At 52.2% G+C, this 17,593-nt stretch overlaps 2 protein-coding genes across 3 annotated transcripts; one reads left to right on the top strand and one right to left on the bottom strand.

Annotated features, from left to right (window-relative positions):
• Nucleotides 1–2,633: 2,633 nt before the first annotated feature.
• On the bottom strand, nt 2,634–11,641 carry EIF3L (eukaryotic translation initiation factor 3 subunit L). The gene is made up of 13 exons (XM_084296773.1): nt 11,556–11,641; nt 11,406–11,454; nt 11,112–11,322; nt 10,473–10,552; nt 10,129–10,190; nt 9,167–9,236; nt 8,399–8,472; nt 7,193–7,364; nt 6,769–6,923; nt 5,863–6,033; nt 4,355–4,852; nt 3,595–3,675; nt 2,634–2,894 (listed from the first exon to the last, which is right to left on the bottom strand). Exons 1-13 carry the CDS (start codon nt 11,586–11,588, stop codon nt 2,856–2,858), a joined length of 1,695 nt encoding a protein of 564 aa, XP_084152899.1. The 5' UTR covers nt 11,589–11,641; the 3' UTR covers nt 2,634–2,855.
• Nucleotides 11,642–11,854: 213 nt separating this feature from the next.
• On the top strand, nt 11,855–16,261 carry ANKRD54 (ankyrin repeat domain 54). Of its 2 annotated transcripts, XM_084285751.1 has the most exons (8): nt 11,855–12,047; nt 12,139–12,186; nt 13,110–13,208; nt 13,573–13,644; nt 14,023–14,070; nt 14,167–14,291; nt 14,573–14,680; nt 15,180–16,261. In XM_084285751.1, the coding sequence occupies exons 1-8, from the start codon at nt 11,903–11,905 to the stop codon at nt 15,252–15,254; spliced, it is 720 nt and encodes a 239-aa protein (XP_084141877.1). In that variant the 5' UTR covers nt 11,855–11,902; the 3' UTR covers nt 15,255–16,261. The 2 variants fall into 2 exon arrangements, with proteins under 2 accessions (XP_084141877.1, XP_084141878.1); XM_084285752.1 differs by lacking the exon at nt 14,023–14,070.
• The last annotated feature ends 1,332 nt before the right edge of the window (nt 16,262–17,593 follow it).

The raw sequence follows: 17,593 nt of genomic DNA, 5'->3' as shown, positions 1-17,593 counted from the left end.
GATGGCCACAAGCCTTGGCTTTTGTGCTGAGTGTAACACTCTGACGAGGAGAAGCACGCTATTAAGCATTTGCTTATTTTGCTAAAGCTTTTTTTTTTTTTTTTTTTTTTTTTTTTTCCCCATTTCCAGTTAGGCAATCTATACCTACCTCTGTGGAGGACTGAGCCATCACACCCAGATGTCGAGCTGATTGCTGCCAAGCCCAAATCTGGAGTCCCCTCTTCCTCTGCACATTCTTTTTGGAGGGGGCTGTGCATTCCCTCCTCCTGTCAGATCTCATGCTCTGCACCATCCACACTCCCTTCCTTTGTCTGTTTCATTCGATCACTCCTTGTCCCCGAAGCTGCAATAGGTAAAAATATCCTTTCTCTGGGGTTCAGCGCCCAAGACAAGCTGTGGCATAAATCACTAGAAGAGAGACTATGTAGAGAAGAGAGGAAGGAAGCATTGCCACGACTTTATAGCAACAGAGCTGGCTGCTCAGCCTTCCCCAGAGCAGCCTGACAGCATCTTCCTGCTGTATCCTAAGGGAGCAAAGGCTGAGGGATGTTTATTTAATTGCCTTTTCCAGGGTTGCTCGCTCCATTCTTGCTCCCCTCATGACTGCAGGTCAGAGAGGTGAAGGAGATAACCCGGTGCTGTGGTTCCCTCTTAAAACCACTCGAGGCTGAGGTGCAGCAAACCCACCCTGCCTCCCTGCGCAGCGCGATTCCAGCAGCAAGGCTCTGCGGGTGCTGCGTGAGCGCCCTGCATTCCCCTCGTTTCGAGCGGTGCCAGGCACCACGTCTCGCTGAGCCCCATCTTTCCGCTCTGCGAGAGAGCTGCAGCTCTCCCTGGCTTCATTCCACGAGTGCCAGCCCCGGTCAGTTAACCTTCAGCAGGCGGGGAGCCAGGCAGTGGATGGTCTCTGTGCATCCTCAGGAAGACACTCGGGCAGGCACCAAGACGAGCAGCACCATCCTCACCTACCTGAAAACAGCCCGAAAAGCTGTGAAACAGCCTGGAGGGCTTAAGTTGGTACGTACACGCAGCAAAACTTTGTCATCCAAACACATCAATCACGGATTAAAAATGGACTGAAGCCCAGCAACACGTTTGATTTGTTTGCTGTGCCGTGAATTAATTAGATCACGGAGATGCTGCCTTGCCAGAGGTTCCTCTGTTGTATAGCACATCTATCTTAGCACATTATCTGTGAAAAACTTGGGCTTTGGATAAGGAGAAAGCAGGAGGGGTGTTGCTGTTGACAGCTCTAGTCACTGTGCTGCTGTTGGTAAATACACCCAGGCAGAAGAGTCACGGAATCACAGAATCATCTAGGTGGGAAGCGCCAGCCCTAAAAATAAAAAGGACCAGATTCTCTTGGAACACCACCCAGCTCCTGTTTTGCTGCAGTGCAGCAGCATCTCAGCCCTTCCCTTTCATGGTTTGGTTGCCCCCAACCCTTCAAAACCAGGCGTAAGCTCTGAGCAAGCACAACACCAGCAGGAGTTACCCACGTAAACCTTGCTGCCTGCGCCCTGCCTGCTTGAGTTACAGGACTTCATGATGGGGAATGCAACTTTTGAAGTTATCCAGGACAGTAGAAACTTGACCCTCGTTCGAACACGGCGTGTAGCCCAACAAAGGCTTATTATTCCTGTCTTGCACACAGAATCCCACATGAAGCCACGCTGGGCTGCCAGGACCCTCTCTCAGTGGAAAGGAATGAAAGGGAGGGGTCCCAGGAGGCAGAGGGGGTACACGAAGAGTGCTTTGTGTAGCTTTCCCATTACACACGCAGGTTTTTTGCTTTTTTTTCCTTTTGCACCTGTTGTTTCCACTCAAACACAAAACTATTTAAAGGCAGCCTGCAAAAGGAGACGGGGGAGACAGGGCGTGGCGGGTTGAGGAGATGCAATTCATTCTTTGCATCCTTTTATCTTCCCCAATATTTATAGGTCCTTGCTTCCCCTTTACAGGGCCAGTTTTCAGCTGCTCTTTCAAGGCACTGCAAGTTTGCCTGGAAGAATGCAAGGTGGCTGGAGGGAGAGCTACGAAAACATTTGAAGCTCAAAGCATTTAAAAGGTTTTAACAAATCGAATGCCCTCGGGCAATTTTCTGGGGAAAATGAACTCCATTAAATTAAGGGCCCGGACTTGGGCATTGCCTGTGCTGAAATAAAACACAGCCTCCAGCAAGGACATCTCATCAGATGACCAAAGTTAATATCGGTTGAATGTTTAAAAATATCCTACCCTTTCCTTTAAAAACATGTTGATTCACTTGGGAGCATTTCTACTTCTTAAGAGCTAAAAAAAAAAAAGAGGGGTGGGAAGGCAAAGAGGCAACCTTCTAGGAAAACAACCATGACTCGGGTTTATTCGACGTGGAACAACAGCTGAAAGGAATAATATTAGCTTGTGACTTTTTCCATATCCTGTGGAAATGCTGTGGAACAGCTCCTTTTCGCCCTGTTCACCACTCCTGCAGCCTTCCCTGTTCGCTGTGTGCAGCACCTCGTAGAGCTGCTCCCACTTACCTGCTACAGAATCAGCCACAGACAGCACAAACCAGCAGTGGCTGCCCATAGCTCCGGATGCAATTATGTTCTTACGTGAAGGGGAGACAAAAAAAGAAAGAGAATAGCAGATACTGAATGCTCACCGGGAAAATTCCACTCCTTTATTAGATGTCTCGTCCTTCATAGGATGGTTTGAGCCAAATGAGTCTGCTTATTTAAAGTACAAAAACCTTTTGAGCCGCAGAGGATTCCAGAAATGCCAGAACCCTGGGCTCCCCTCCCTCACGGCAAAGAGAATAATCTCTCCCACCCACTCCTCTGCTCAGGCCGATTGTTGCATCCCCAGAAGCTTCAGGGTCTCTGGCCCATCTTCTTCAAGGTTCGGTTCAGCTGGAATTAGAAAAAGCAAAGGTCAGAAGAAGACAGAGGGATCGACACATGCTACTGATCTCCTTAGCAGCCTTAATCCAGGGGCTCTACTCCTTCCTCTGTAAATTACTGCAAAAACAGCTCTCCTGCAGCTGCAGGCAGCGTGTGGAACAGAATTAGAGGAACTCTCTCATCCTCTCCAAGACAGCAGAGGGAGATCTGGGGAGAAGAGAGGCTGCAAAGTTCTGGAAACTGTATCTTAACAGGGTAACCCTTAGCTATGTGCTGCTCACATCCCCCCCGTCTCGGGATTTTGCTGCCAAAGTTCCCAACCCCACAGCAGCCTCTGCTGGGAGAGCGGAGCAGTGACAGCACGTCACGGCCCGTCAAGTCTTTCAGGATGCTTTCTGGAGCCTCAGTTATGAGGGTAGAGGTGTGAGGAACACCACACTGGTCTAGGGACAATGCAGTCCGCAGCATTAGGAAGTAAAACCCTCCTTTTTGGTGTGGCTCGACTGGATGAGAACTTCTTACACGAGAACATACAAAAGTAAGAACCTCCGAAGTGAGCAGCTGCTGCTCAAACCACTTGCCTTTGCCCAGCAAGGCGCAGCACAGCTGTCACACACACACAAAGCACTCCTTCATCAGGCTCTGCAGAGCCCAAACCTTTCCCTACTATTCCCACAGAGCTAACGCAGTTTTTCCTGTCTGGCCTCACCTCCTCAAACTTGTGGATCTGGCGGATGAAGAAGTCCCCATAGCGCCGAGCAACCTTTGTGTCTGCGATGTGGATCATGTCCTGGGGAAGGAAGAGCAGGAAGTCAGGAAGAGGACTGTGCTGGCAGGGAGCAGCAGGCACTGCCGGACAGGAGGGGCAACAAAAGGGGCTCGACTCCAGCCCCAGTTGAGCACCGCACACACACCTGACCTGTGCTAGTCCCACAGCAAGCGTTGTTCCCTGGGGACTGCCTTCCCTTTACCCTCGCCTGAGATGTGTCCCAAACTTGCCTTGTATTTGCACCCTCTGCATATTTTCAGCTCTCTTAGCAGCAGTTTGACAGCCCCAACCCCAATTCACGCTCTGCTTCCCTCCGCCAGCAGCTAGAAGTGGATCTAACCAGAACTGGAACATGACAAGCAAAGGAGAGACACAGGGGACACGCCTACAAAGCTGCTAACCTCACCAGACGCTGACAGCACTCTCACCCAGCCCCCAGCCCCTGAGAACCCTGACAAATGATTCACTCTGTCCCAGAGAAGACATTTAGGGCCTTTTTCTCCTGGGTGTGATAACTGCCAAAGCTGCCCGCAATACCCTGTCACTGTTCATCCACCAGCACTTCCACCAAGCGTGGCTACAGCTCCATCGTGGGCAGCCCATCACGTGGCGTGGGGACGTTTCCCACAGGCTGGAGCAAAACCTGGTGCTGCCAAAATTTGCTGGGCGAAGGAACAGGCAGCGAGGGGCAGATACCAACCTTGTCAATATAGAAGTCGACCTCAGAGGCGGACTGGAACTCCCCATCCAGCGCAGATATGCCGCTGGTCCAAACCAAGTTCTTCATCTTGTGCTTGAAGACGAGCAGCTGGATGCGAAACTCCTGTTCCGTCAGGTCCAAGAAGCCAGCGAGCTTGGCCACGGGCATGGTGGTATAGAGCTTGAGGAAGCTACGGATGGTGGAGAGCTGAGCCTGCTGCTGAACCTCGTCAGCAAAGACCTTGAGCTGCTGCAGGAAGGGCTCCTTGTGGTAGTTAGGGTGCACGTTGTCATAGTTGGGCACCACGGGGGAGAGGAATTTGGGGCAAGCGTAACTGAAGAGCTCCTCGTAGACCTGCGCGTCCCCCTTCTGCATGCGCAGCATCTTATCGCCGTACTTCTCTCGCAGCTGCAGGTGGATGCTCTCGTCTATGCGCATGGGGTACATGGTGAGGGCGATGGCGAGGAGCGCGTGCATCTGCTCGTTCTGCTTGTTAATCTGGGGCCGAGAGGAGAACCTGTTAGCCTGGGGGTGGGCTTCGGGGTTTATGGCGCAGGAGAGAGCTGGGAGCTGTGTTTTTCAGAGACAGACCCTTCACCCAGAGCACTGCTGGCCCTAAAGCTCAAGGGGAATAGCAGCAAGGAGAAGGGCTTCTGGGCAAAGCAGATGAATCAAGGCTATCGTCAACGAAAAAGGGGAAATGACAAGAGGAAAAAGCCCAGAGGGGTGAATGTAGCCACAGCCACACAGAGATTGGATGGCCAGAAGCAGGTCTGATGGCTTTGGTGCAAGGAAGTGCAGAGGAGTAGGGACAGGAAAGGAAAAGAGTTTAAGTCATCTCCTACACAGACTGGCAGGGGACTGTTATCAAGGAAGAAAAGAGGGAGAAGGAAAATTCAGATGAGTGAGGGATGAAGCAGTTATGTGGCTAAAACTTAACACGCCAAGTTTCTGAAGTGCCACGGAAATAGGAACTGCCTGATTTGGCTACATGAGAGTTGTAAATGAATCATAAGGACGAAGAGGAGAGAATAGCAGCAGGGTAGGTAAGAAAAAAAAAAAAAAAAAAAAAGGCATCAGAGGCAGCTTAGGTGGAGAAAGACAGCAGTTTTGTTTTAGCCACGATGATTTAACCAATTTGCATAGGACTACCTGATAATGGAAATGTATCTGATAACAGACGACGCCTGAAACACGGGACCGAACAGGACTGAGTTTTAAGGAGCTTTGGTAGAATATCATTAGCAGCTGACATTCATTAACAACACTGCCCACAGGACAAATGCAGGTGGAAGAGGGGCAACTGCACAGCAAGCAGCTAAAGGAACCAGTAACACAGCTAAAAGAAAATACTGGGACAAATGGCAAAGGAGGTCAAAAGCTCTCCAGCCACCATCAGTTCAGAAAATAAAGCTGGATTATTAGACGTGGGTTATCGGGTGACAGAGGAGGGACAGGAAAGAAGACAGCAGCATTTTCTTTTGGGAAGCCTGGACCCACTCTCTTACCATCTCGTACTTGTAGGTCGTCCTCTGAAACATGCTCTTGGTCCTCTGGATGTAGAGGAGGATGTTGGCGAAGACGCGGATGGCGTCCTGGTAACGCCGCATCATGAGGTAGGCGAAGCCCACGTAGTAATAGGTGGTCACCTGGCACTCAGGCACCCGGGAGTACATGCTCTGAGAAGGACGGATGAACCATTAGAGGGGAGACAACCACCTCCGACCCCAACAATTACAGAAAATATTGTAGGAAACCTCACCTCACACCCGTCCCTGCACTGGCTTCCTCACTGCTTGTTAGATTATCCCACCCCCTATGTTTTCCACGGCTTCCTGCAAGCAGAAGACCCTCGCGCTGTGCCTAGTACTGCTTCGCTCAACTCCTGTCAATTCTCGCTGTTTCCTGCCGAGCCTTGGACCAAGCCCGTGTTGCAGAGGGACTTTTTTTTAGCTGCTGTTGTCACAAGTAACACCCAACTCCAGAGCAAACACACGCAGGGTGGGAGTGGGCACAGTGAGAACAAGAAGAGTCAGAAAGAAGAGGAATGAGCCATAAACCAAGGTGGGAGCAATGTATCCCGTTAGCACTGTGCTACCACTTACAGCCCAATTAATATTCCCCATAACGACGCTGCCTTGCACAACACAAACAAACCTCCTAAAGAATCGGGGGTATGTGCTCCAACAGCAGCAGCCATTATCATATGGCTTGATCTGCTGCCAAAGCTCCAGCTGTGCTCAGCACACACAAGCGTGGAACTAGACGTTTCTTCCAGCTAAGCCTATAAACAAACTCCCCACACCACCACCAAGCTCTTCCTCAGCTACAGGATCGATTATGGCAATTTTTCAGGAGCCCATCTTAAGAGAAGCATCTGGAAAAGGGCAGCGGAGGGTTTGCTGCCTCGTTACCTTCTTGTTGAGCTCAATGTTCTCCAGAACCTTGATCGCCTGGTAGTAATCCCCCAGCAGGGAGTGCAGGCGCAGCAGCCCCACCAGGCTGAAATAGCCCAGCATCTTGTAGAGGGAGTGGCGACCATATTCACCAGCCACGCTTTCAGGATCACCTAGGAATGAAAAAAGGAACCATTATGCTGTCCCTCCGAGGGAATGAGCTCTCCTTTCCGCACCTCTGTGCTTACAAATAAAGGAGCAAGACCTCCGGTGTACTCATTGCTCATGTAAGGCCTATGAGAACATGAGAACCTCGTCGAAATTAATCCATCCGATGCCTAAGGGTTCGATCCAGCTCCCATACAAAGAGAACAGAGCTTGGTCGAACCAAAGCAAGGCAGCAGAGACACCAACCTTGCTTGGCGTCACCCAGCTAGCTCACCTCCACTTGTGTACACCTCCAGCTGTCGGTTGATGTTGGATTTGTCCACCAGGGAGTGCAGCACGTTAAGGACGCTGTGGACGTTCCAGATCTTGGGGTTGGAACGAAGGAAATCGATTTCTTCTTCAGACTTCTTGGCTGTCTTGCAGCGGTACTGGCTGAAAGACTGGAACTGTGGGTGAAAAAACAGATTTGATTTTGAGGGGCTAGTTTGGAGATGTTCAACTAAGTGCAGTACGCTCTTGAGTTGATCACACAAATGCAGTACGACAAGCTACAAGTCCCACGGAAAACAGGAATTTAATTTGAGACCACGTAGAAGATAAAACAGCAAATTACACCACCATTAAAAGACCTACAGAAAAATCTGGTACTGTGCAGAGGCAAGCTGAGGAAAAAGGCCAGAAAACACAACCAAGTGAACGATCTCTTAGACAGTTAGGACAGGCAACTAAACACAGATTTGCTGACTAAAGAAGTAACAAAAAGAACGACCAAGTCATAAGATGTGTCTGCGCACACACACACACATCCTTTTTTATATCAGCTTTCCAAGACTGCACTTGAGGAATTCCAAGCACCTCTACAATATTAAGTCACACAGAAAGGAGTCTGTAGAGAAAAATGAATAGTATTTGAGAGCTGAATTACTGCACTCCGAACAATAAGCATAAAAATGTTTCCTGACATCAAGATCTTAGACCACAGATTTCAAATAAGGTCACTAATCTCTCAGTGCATGCATAAAGGCCCTGCAAACTACAAAATACAAAGCTAAAGTAAAACCACGGAACAACGGAACTAGTATGAACAAGTTAATAAAGTCTTTGTGGTTATAGCAGCAGATTTCAGTCAGGCTTTGTATAAACCAGGCAAAAATGAAGCTGTAAAAAAAAAAAAAAAAATACAAACCAAATGAGGAAAAAAAATAACACCACCACCACCACCAAAACAAAAACAGCGCAACAACTGAAACAGAAATATCAGTAGAGGTTCAGACTCCCTAAATGGCTCCTGGTAGCTTAGAAACCTGTATATTTACAACTATTTCATCTACTCAGTGTCGCACGAATAACAGTGCTCACCGAGTCGATTGACCTGCAATGATACCCTAGATATGAGAACGACAGAGAGGAAGATGGAAAATTTAATAGTGCTAACAGAGACAAGGCCACCCCACAATGGCTGGGTCTCAGGGTCACGTACCTGGTATATGAATTCATCGATGATATCCCAGAGCCACTGGTTGGGCAGCTCCAGAGGAGCAGGACCATCAGCATCTGCAAAAGATCGTTAGTAACAGATGAGAAATTAACACCTCGAGCAAGAGCGGTGGCAGAACTGGAGGCACAGACAGAACTGAGCATTTTTCTAAGCTGGGAAATGCAGGAGCAGGTGAATGAAGTTTCCAGCAAGGAACTGTGTAGCTCTGGCTACCTCAGCTGCCCTCATTTTGAAAGAACACGAGTATATATAGGGCTAATGTCTAGTGTGTGACTGCTCAGCAGCAATTCTCAGAAACTGCACACAAATTCTAGGGGTTTATCCCAGCCACTTTTCTCTGCAAGACACCTGGCAGGAAGTCACAAACATTTAAATTTATCCCAAGCGGAGCCAACAATGGTAAAGAGCTGTGAGGTGCTGCTGCAGTTTCCTAGCTTACCTTTACCTTAAAAGCAAAATTAATCTGTAAGCAAAAATTCAAGGAAGATGGAAAACTAAATAAGTTTTGTTTTGATTTTCTTTCTTTCTCTTTTCTCCCTTTAGAACATTTCAAAAAGCACTGTAAACTTTGGGCTTTTTGTGGTTTAAAGTTCAATAAATTCAAATATATGGAAAGCTCACAGACTACTTTTCTCTATACAGTCTATAAGCAAGCATCTTCCAGTTTCTCCCCCTTCCTCCAGCTTTATCCTCTCCACCCATTCTTTCTCTCCAAAGCACACGAAGCAAAACAGAATTGCAGCAACTCACTCAGGATGTAGTTGAAGAGATTGCAGTAGTTGTAGTAAGATTCAAATCTCTGCTCCAGAGTGGGGCCCCCCTGCAACAAGAAGGCAGCTCAGCCTGTTTAGTTTGAAGCGCAGCAGGACTGAATTTATAGGCAGGACAGTCAACGGTCACAGCAGTACAGAGTTTAATTTGGTGATGTTAGAGCCAATTTTCTACCAGATTTCATATTACTTTCCACAGCTTCTTGTTCTTCTCCCTTCACGAAAGACCTTGGACCCTAGACAATATTTTTAAACGTTTTCGAAAGACCAGTGACCACAGCAGGGAATCACTCTTCCTAGAGCCACCTTCCCTGCTTCACCTGTAGACACCCATGGGCAGTTTGAGAACCTCTCACAGAGCAACTCAAGAAACCAGTCCCTCCTGTTAAAGCAAGCCTTGAACGTGGGTTAATAAAGTGACCGTTTTGAAGTTCCCATTTCTCCACCCTCTGGTCCCCATCAAAGCTACAGCTATTATTCATCTACCTTGTAAGTCACATACCTGCTCGGTTTCTTTCCTTAAACAACCAAGAACTACTCTGATTTTACTATTGACTTCAAATTGGCCTTTTTAAGGGGAAAAGAAAAAAGTGTTTTTCTATAGATTATTATTTTTTCTCTTTCCTTCTCCTCTTCGGTGCCTGTATTTCCCTCTCCACTAAGCACTCTGACCCCACACAGTATTTTAGCCACAAACAACGTGGCCTTCTCCTGTGACACCCACTCTCACCCACCCGCTAATCTGAAGAACAAATTAAGAGCCACAAAGGAACACACAAAACAAACCCATCTGTAAATCTTGTATTTACAGCTCTATCCAGAAAAAAAAACTCAACTCCCTCCCAGCAGCTCCTTCTTCCCTAACTCACCAACGCTGGGTGAGTTTTCTGGCCCAGAGAAGCCAGCGTACAACCCAAAGGAAGACACGGGGCAAATACTCACGCTGACTTTGGCATAGATGTGCCTGTAATACAGCTCCTTGTACAGGATGAGGAAAACTGCATCTGTAAACGGTGAGAGAACTGAGCATTAGCAAACCACGAGGCTCAAGCAACTGGAGCTCTCAGAGATGCTGGTGACGCTCGTACTGGCACAACAATAAAGAGAGGCAAAAGAGGAAATTTTGTTCAGTTTTGACCTCCTGACAGGCATCTACTGATGGAGCTGCCGCAGTGAGCGAAGATGAGTGACTCAGAGATCAGTGACAGCGTGCTCCAGCTCGCTAATAAATCAGAAGTGGTTTAGTTCCTTAGCTCTCTGATAAGGAAAGAGGAAGAAACGCTCACCATTTCCAACCTGGGGGGCAATGGCCTCCGCCTCTGGCCACGGGGTGTTCTTGAAAAACCTTTCTGTCAGCTTTGTCCAGCTGAAAGATAGACACACACACAGCATGAGAAACTGATTAGCAGTACCAGAGAGCGGGAGTTAAGAGTTCACGATACAGAAGGCTTGGACTTGATGGGAAGTAGACATCCCCAAATATTAAGACCAATGTTGAAGCAAAGAAGAGGGGCAAACAGAGCAATTAAAATCCTTAGTTTGTCCCTAAAGTATGGATCAGTTGCACGTGTTACTTTTACATTCTCTTTATGGTAAAGCAACGCAGCTAAGGGCACAAACAGGAGCACCTGTAGAGAACGGACGTGATTATACCTCACTGCTTTCTACAAACTGACACTGCTGGGCTCACTTTTTGTCACATCCCATGGGACTTTTATGTTCTTTCAGATGGGCCACAGCTCACCAAGGGTTATATTAAATGAATAGCCTAGAAATATGCTTTTGTTTTGTTTTTCCAATTTAAATCAAACTGTGGGCTGTATCTTAAAGAAAACCCAGAGCTGGAACAAGACCATTAGCGACTCCTTTTACAAGCTGGGAGTGATTTGACCCGGTTTGCGGGGGCGATCCAGCTGGGCTGGTACCTGTTCTCGTAGATGTCCTGGATCTCGTAGACCTTCTGGTCGATGACGTCGCTGGAGACGCGGCTGGCCTGCAGCTCGTACACCTTCTGGTCGATGAGATCCGACACGGTCTTGTGGAAGTACTGGATGAAGTTCTTGATCACCTCGGGGATCACCTGGTAGGTCTGCTGCTCGTACTGCCGCTCGTAGGCCAGGTCCTGCTTCGGGTCCCCTGCGAGGGGCACAGAGCACGGTCAGGGGGAGCTGTGGGGACCCCCCCCAGGGCCTGCATCCCCCCCCCGGGCCCGCACCCACCCGTGTGCAGGTCGTAGTCGGCCGAGTAGGCGTACGGGTCGTAGGCGGCCTGCGGGAGAGAGGTCACGGACCCGGATCAGAATCCCAATCCCAATCCCAATCCGGATTCCGATCCGGATTCGGTCCCAGCCCCCCCCCCAGCCCCCTCACGTCGTTGTCGTAGTCCTCTCCCGGGTAGGCCATGTTGGCGGCGCGGCAGGAAGGAGCAGCGAGGCCGCGCACCCCGGCTGAGGCGAGCGGCCGCGCGCGCTCCGATTGGTCGAGCCACCTGCCCGTCTTAAATTCCTCCCTCTGATTGGATGTACCACCTGCCCATCATCCCCTCGCAGCTCCCTCCTCCCCGATTGGCCGCGCCTCCGATTGGCCGAGCCGAGCCGTTGCCATGGCAACGCGCTAGTCCCGCCCCCCGGCGGCCCGCTGCGCTCCGTGAGGGGATGGAGGAGGGCGGCGGCGGCGGCGGAGGCGCCTCAGGGCCGGCAGCGGGGCCAGGCCCGGCGATGGCGGCGGCGGGGGGCGGCCCGCTGGGCTGCCTGCACGTCCTGTGGCAGCGCGACGAGCCCGCCGGCAAGATCCCGGCCCGCCGCCTGCGCAGGGCTGCCCGCCTGCACCGCCGCCTGGGGCCTACGGGCAAGGAGAGCCACGGTGAGTGGGGGAGGCCGGGCTGGGGGGGGTGGGGGGCTCAGCACCCCCCCCCCTCCGGGCCTGCAGGGTAACGGCCGGCTTCTCTCCACAGCGCTGAAGAGGCTGCGGGAAGCCGCCAACGGGAACGATTTGGATACAGGTGAGGCGGCGGGCACCGGCGTAAGGTGCCTCAAGGTGATGGGTACAGGCTGTGGGTGCTGTCAGGGCTGGAAGGGTGCGGCTTGGCTTCAGTCAGCAGGTCAAAATGGAGACTGAAAGGGTCAGGCTTCGTGAAAACGCTGTTTGTTTCATTCTGTGCCTGTGTTTGATACATCGATGCCCCTCTTTATGATCCTGAGGTGTTCCCACAGCTCGAGGAAAAGCAGACAGCTCTGCTGGGTGCAAGAGCGATGGGAGCAACCGCAAGGAGCTGATGATAAAACTGCTGGGGCTGTTCGTTAGCTCGCTTCCATACATCTCTTAACAATATATTCGTACCGCCACTCTTAGGGCAAAAGCTAGGAGCTGCAGGTGAACCCAGGAAGTGGCCTGTTCAAAACAGATGTGGAGAGGTAGTGAGGTTTTTCCTCGCTGGGCGGGGTTACACTGTGAAACTTCGCATCGCGGGTCCGCGCTGATGGGCAGAGTTCATGCAGATGCAAAACACGACTGCAGAAATCCGTGAACAGCCCGTGGAGGGCTGCTGACCACACGCTGCTATTTCTGGCTTGGGAAGCGCCTGAGATACAGGTGACTCAAGGCTCGCATCCTTGGCATCTTTGTATGCTCCATTTGCTGCTGTTCGTTCTCGGAGCCTGAATATTTGGCTAGGTGGATCTTGAGCGTTAGCCATTACAGCCGCTGGCTTGGCTTTTAAGGCAGTTTCGGGAGCTGACGAAGGCTGTAGCAGGGGGTGGAGGGCGTGTTGCTGCTTCTGCTGAGCCTGGATGCTTGCTGGAGCTAGCTCACGCCCAGCTGACGGCGTGCAAAGTCCACATTTAGCTGCGGAGGAGCAGGTGGCGTCACCCCTTTCTGATCGGGTGCCCCTGCAACTTACCTCCTCCTCCTCCTTGGCGCTGTCAGTGCAGCAACTCCTGGAGGATGGAGCCGACCCCTGCGCCGCGGACGACAAAGGCCGGACAGCCCTGCACTTCGCCTCCTGCAACGGCAACGACCACATCGGTGAGTGGGGAGGGAGCGTTTTGGGGGGGGATGTTCTTCCTTTTGATGCAGCACCTAACGGAAATTGCCGATTCTGCCTGTTTTATGGCACAGCTGCCAGCTGAGTTCCAGCTCTGGGACTTGCAGTCCCCCTAGCTGGGGTGGGAGCAGCGGCAGCTCCCAGCTGTGGGGCTGTGCTGGTTGTAGGGTGTCCTTAGCCCCAGTCCTTCCTCTCCGGGAGTGGGGGAGCTGAGAGAAGCACCCCTAACGCAGCTGCGGGGCGGTGGCACGCCGCCTGCTGCCAAACGAGGCTTCTTTCAGCAGCGAGGTGCAGTCAGCGGGGCGGAGGGAAGGGACTGACTTGTCTCTTTGTCACTGCTTCCAGTGCAACTGCTTCTGGACCACGGCGCTGACCCAAACCAGAGGGACGGGCTGGGGAACACTCCCTTACACCTGGGTAAGTGCCACACAGCTCAGCTCTGCGTGCGGGGAGGTGAGGTGAGCTCTGCATTGCTCTTTTTTCCTTTGCATCTTCTTTCCTGTGCATCACGGCACGCGTCCCCAGCTTGAAGAACTTCCAAGGGATTCTTTCCAATCCCTTCGTCCCTCATGAGGGCGTCAGGTCGGATTTAGAGAAAATCCATTCCCCTGCCTCTGCTGGCCCCAAGATTTGTCCCAGAGGGAGTACCCAGGCTTGAGCATGAGATGACACTTAACAGTGGGGCTCTTTCTCACGGCAAAGAGCCTTGGAAAAGTGGCGAGCTGCGCACCTGAGCAGAAATCTTGCTGTTTGCTGCTACCTCTGAGCGGTGTGTCCTGTGTTTTCCCTCCCCAGCTGCCTGCACGAACCACGTTCCCGTCATCACCACGCTGCTGCGCGGAGGTAACGTTTCCTCTCGAACAGTTACAGCCTGCCCCTGCCCCGCTGGCGTTCCCCGGTCTTTAAGACAGCCCTCGCTTTCTCTCCTTGCTCCTGCAGGGGCCAGAGTCGACGCCTTGGATCGGGCTGGCAGAACCCCGCTGCACCTCGCTAAATCCAAGCTCAACATCCTGCAGGAAGGGCTCTCCCACAGCCTGGAGGCCGTGCGCCTCGAAGTGAAACAGGTAAAGGAAACGCTCCCACGTCCCCGGGAGGTGCTGCAGCCACTGGCAGCCTCCTGCGTGCTATAGCTCACATCTTGAGCAGCTGTTTTAAAGTCTAAAGCCTTTTTCTAGTCTTTTAGCTGCTCTGGGGAGAGTTTGGCTTTTTCCTTTCCTTCCGTTTCCGGAGACCTTCCTTTTTCCACCCCGCTGCTCTGAATTTTAAAATTTCAACTTCTTCCTGCAAAAACGCCCCAGCCTGACGGGGCTGTCTGATGTTCGCCTCTTCTGCCCGTGCGTTTCAGATCATCCAGATGTTGCGGGAATACCTGGACCGCCTGGGGAGGCATGAGCAGAAGGAACAGCTGGACGACCTCTGCTCCAAGTTACAGATGACCAGCACGAAGGAGCAGGTAGGCAGCGCCGGGTGACTCACCTGCTCGCGTGGTGGCTTCTGCCTTCAAGAGCTGCTACGTGAGCCAGGCAGCTTTAAAGACAGGCTTGTGGACGTGTTCTTGCTCGCTCTGGGTGACGTGGCCGAGTTACGTGGGGACTTGTGGGACTCCTTCAGCTGGAATTCAGGATGCAGAAAGCATCAGGGTGTTCAGCAGCTCTGCAGAGAAGCTGGACACCAGATGTGCCGAGGCATTTTAAGGCCAGGAGGCAGCACAAACGCACAGGGTGCCTTCGTTTTGCCCGTTTGGTTGGTTTTATTTTGTTTGCTCCTCGTTTTCTGGTACAAAGGATTGGCCCTCGAGCTTAGAGGCCGTGGCCGTGATGCTCCCTGTTGAGTTCTGAGTAATGCAGCAACACGCTTCTATCTTCAGGGCTGGTTAGACGAGCTGGAGGTCAAGCATCAGCCTCCTGAGGCTGCTTTCCCCTGCCTGACGTCCAGCTGTGTTCTTCTGGCAGGTGGATGAGGTTACGGACCTCCTCGCCAGCTTCACGTCGCTCAGCCTGCAGATGCAGAAGATGGAGAAGAGGTAACGGGGCTGCTGGCCCAGGAGGAGAAGCCTTAGAGAAGAAGGCTCAGACTTTGCAGGCTGATGAATGAACGTTTTTGCCGGATCCGCGCTCTGGCTGGTGCTCGGACTGTCCCCGTGGCCCCACAGTTGCCTCACGGGGAGGCAGCGGGATTTGGACAGCAGAGTTGTGCGGCTGAGACTTTAGGAGAAGGAAAAAAAAAAAAAGAAGAGTCGTTCTTTGGATCAGAGGGGCTGGCGCTGAATAGGATACCCCTCTCGGAGGTATTCTGCCTTGTCCTAAGCGCTGCAGCTCAATGCAGGCGGTGACTGATGCCACGAGCAGTCACGAGCCAGCCCAGCTCGCTGCGTGGAGCAGGCATCTTCTGCCACCACCGCAGCACCAAACAGCACAGGGGGTGGGAAGCGGGCGCCCCGGACAGCAGAAGGCTTTGTGCTGGGAGAATGACATGCACTTTATTCTGCATGGTAGCAGCTGAGCAAACACACCGCCTGCAGAAACGCGCAGCCAAGCTTAATCCTGACTGTCCCCAGGGCCTGCAGACAGAGGGCAGAGAATCGGGCCGGTTAGGGATGGGATACGAAGCTTTTAAGCAAGCTAACAGCTTCCTCCGGGCACGGTTTGTAAAGCACTGCTGAAAGTTAATGCTTAAATCAACGAACCACTTGTGAAAGTTACCCAGGTAGGCAGTTTGCGGGTCAGGGTTGCCTCGGCGCAAAGATAAGGATTAGGGGCTGACCCAATGTTCGTGCGGTTTTAGGCAGCCACGCTGTAAAAAATCAAACCAAACCAAACCGACACAACCCCACTGCAACTGACTTTTGTGTTTCCTGCTACTGGAAAACGTTTTCTCTAACGGCTGGCCTCCTGTCTAGGAAAAGGGCAGCTGGAGCTCCGAGCTGAGATGCCAGAACACGCCGTGCTTTTAGATGGGGTCACGCGTTGGTGCTGGAAGCCACGGTTAGGACAGCGTTGTGGTAGGGCTGGAGCCGTCACTGTGAATAAGGTTACTTGGTTAGGGAACGCTGGATGGGAAGGGTGGGAGACAATCTGACCTTTTTTGTATGTTGAACTTCAATAAAATCCTCTCGGCCTTTTTTTTTGGGCTCCTCAGCCAGCTCTCTCTTTTCAGAGCGGCTCATCCCTCTTTACCTCTGCTCCAGGTGCAGCGCCAGGCTCTGCAACTGCCGCTTTTGAACGTGGTGTTGAAATCAGAAGCGGCAACACGAAACTGTTGCACTTCAAACAGCCGTCTGTTTGCAGACCAAGGTACACGGCTGTGCCGCGGAGAGGGCGAAGGGATTAATCGGGTGCTAGGGAGGACGTCGGGCAGGGCAGAGGCTTCACCAAGAGGTCCCTGCGAGAGGAGCGGGTGACCCACGTGTCCGGCCTGGCCCCGTCCGGCTTCTTCCCACCTCAGCTTGGTGGCCACGTTCACCCGGCCGCCACCGCTTCTGCGCTCAACAGCCTTGTTGCTGAGGAGACCATTAGGTTTACCCGCCGAGCGGGCGGATGAGGTGCTCTTATCGCTGCAGTTACCTTGGCTGCTGATGGTGGCTGCAAACCCGACGCCGCTCGGGAGCTTTCCACCCCACGGGGAATTCGCTTAGCGGAGATCCAGCGCTGAGCTTTTAGCCCAAGCACTCAGGACCTCGTTGTCCACAGCTCTTCAGGCCTTCGATTTGCCTGGTGCTGGAGCTTTTCCCTAAGTGCTCCTCGCTCTGTGCTTGGAGTGGAAAGGTGAGTGTGCTGCAGCCACCCAGGAGTGTTTTTGCCTTGCCTCTCACAGCGCTGCCGCCTCTGTGGGAGGTGAGGCAGCGCTGGCGGGCCCCTGGAGGCTGGCACAATGAGCTGAGGCAGCTAAGAGCAGCCTCGTCGCTGGCTTTGCTGCTGCTTCAGTGGAAACAGATAAAGAAAATGGGATCTGATTTCCAGTGGGGAGAAAAATAAGAGAGGAATCACCTCACGCCGTTTGATGGGTCAGCTGGCCGTGCTCTGCAGCTCTGTCTCAGCAGGGAGTCAGGTGCTGGGAGCTGCTCCCGGGCTCCATCTGCTTTTCCTTCTGCTCCTGGCATGACGTTTTGAGCCTCACCCAGCAGCTCTTCCCCCTGCCCTCGCACCCTGGCCATGGATTTGCCTGCGCAGCCCGGAGGTGTGAGGTTGGTGGCAGCTTCCCACAGAGGTGTCTGCTGCTGTAATGATGAAAACAACAGCACAGGGCTTCACTCTGCTGTTTATTTTGCCATTAAACTCGGTCCATCTCCCCTTTTCCCTTGCATTATGCTGCCAAGCACCGCATTTCAGGCCTTCCTCGAGTGGCGGTGCCCATCCTCCTCCTCAGG

This window comes from Netta rufina (assembly GCF_964035555.1).
Source record: "Netta rufina genome assembly, chromosome: 1".
Lineage (NCBI taxonomy): Eukaryota > Metazoa > Chordata > Aves > Anseriformes > Anatidae > Netta > Netta rufina.
This window is presented reverse-complemented; position numbering and strand designations above follow the sequence as displayed.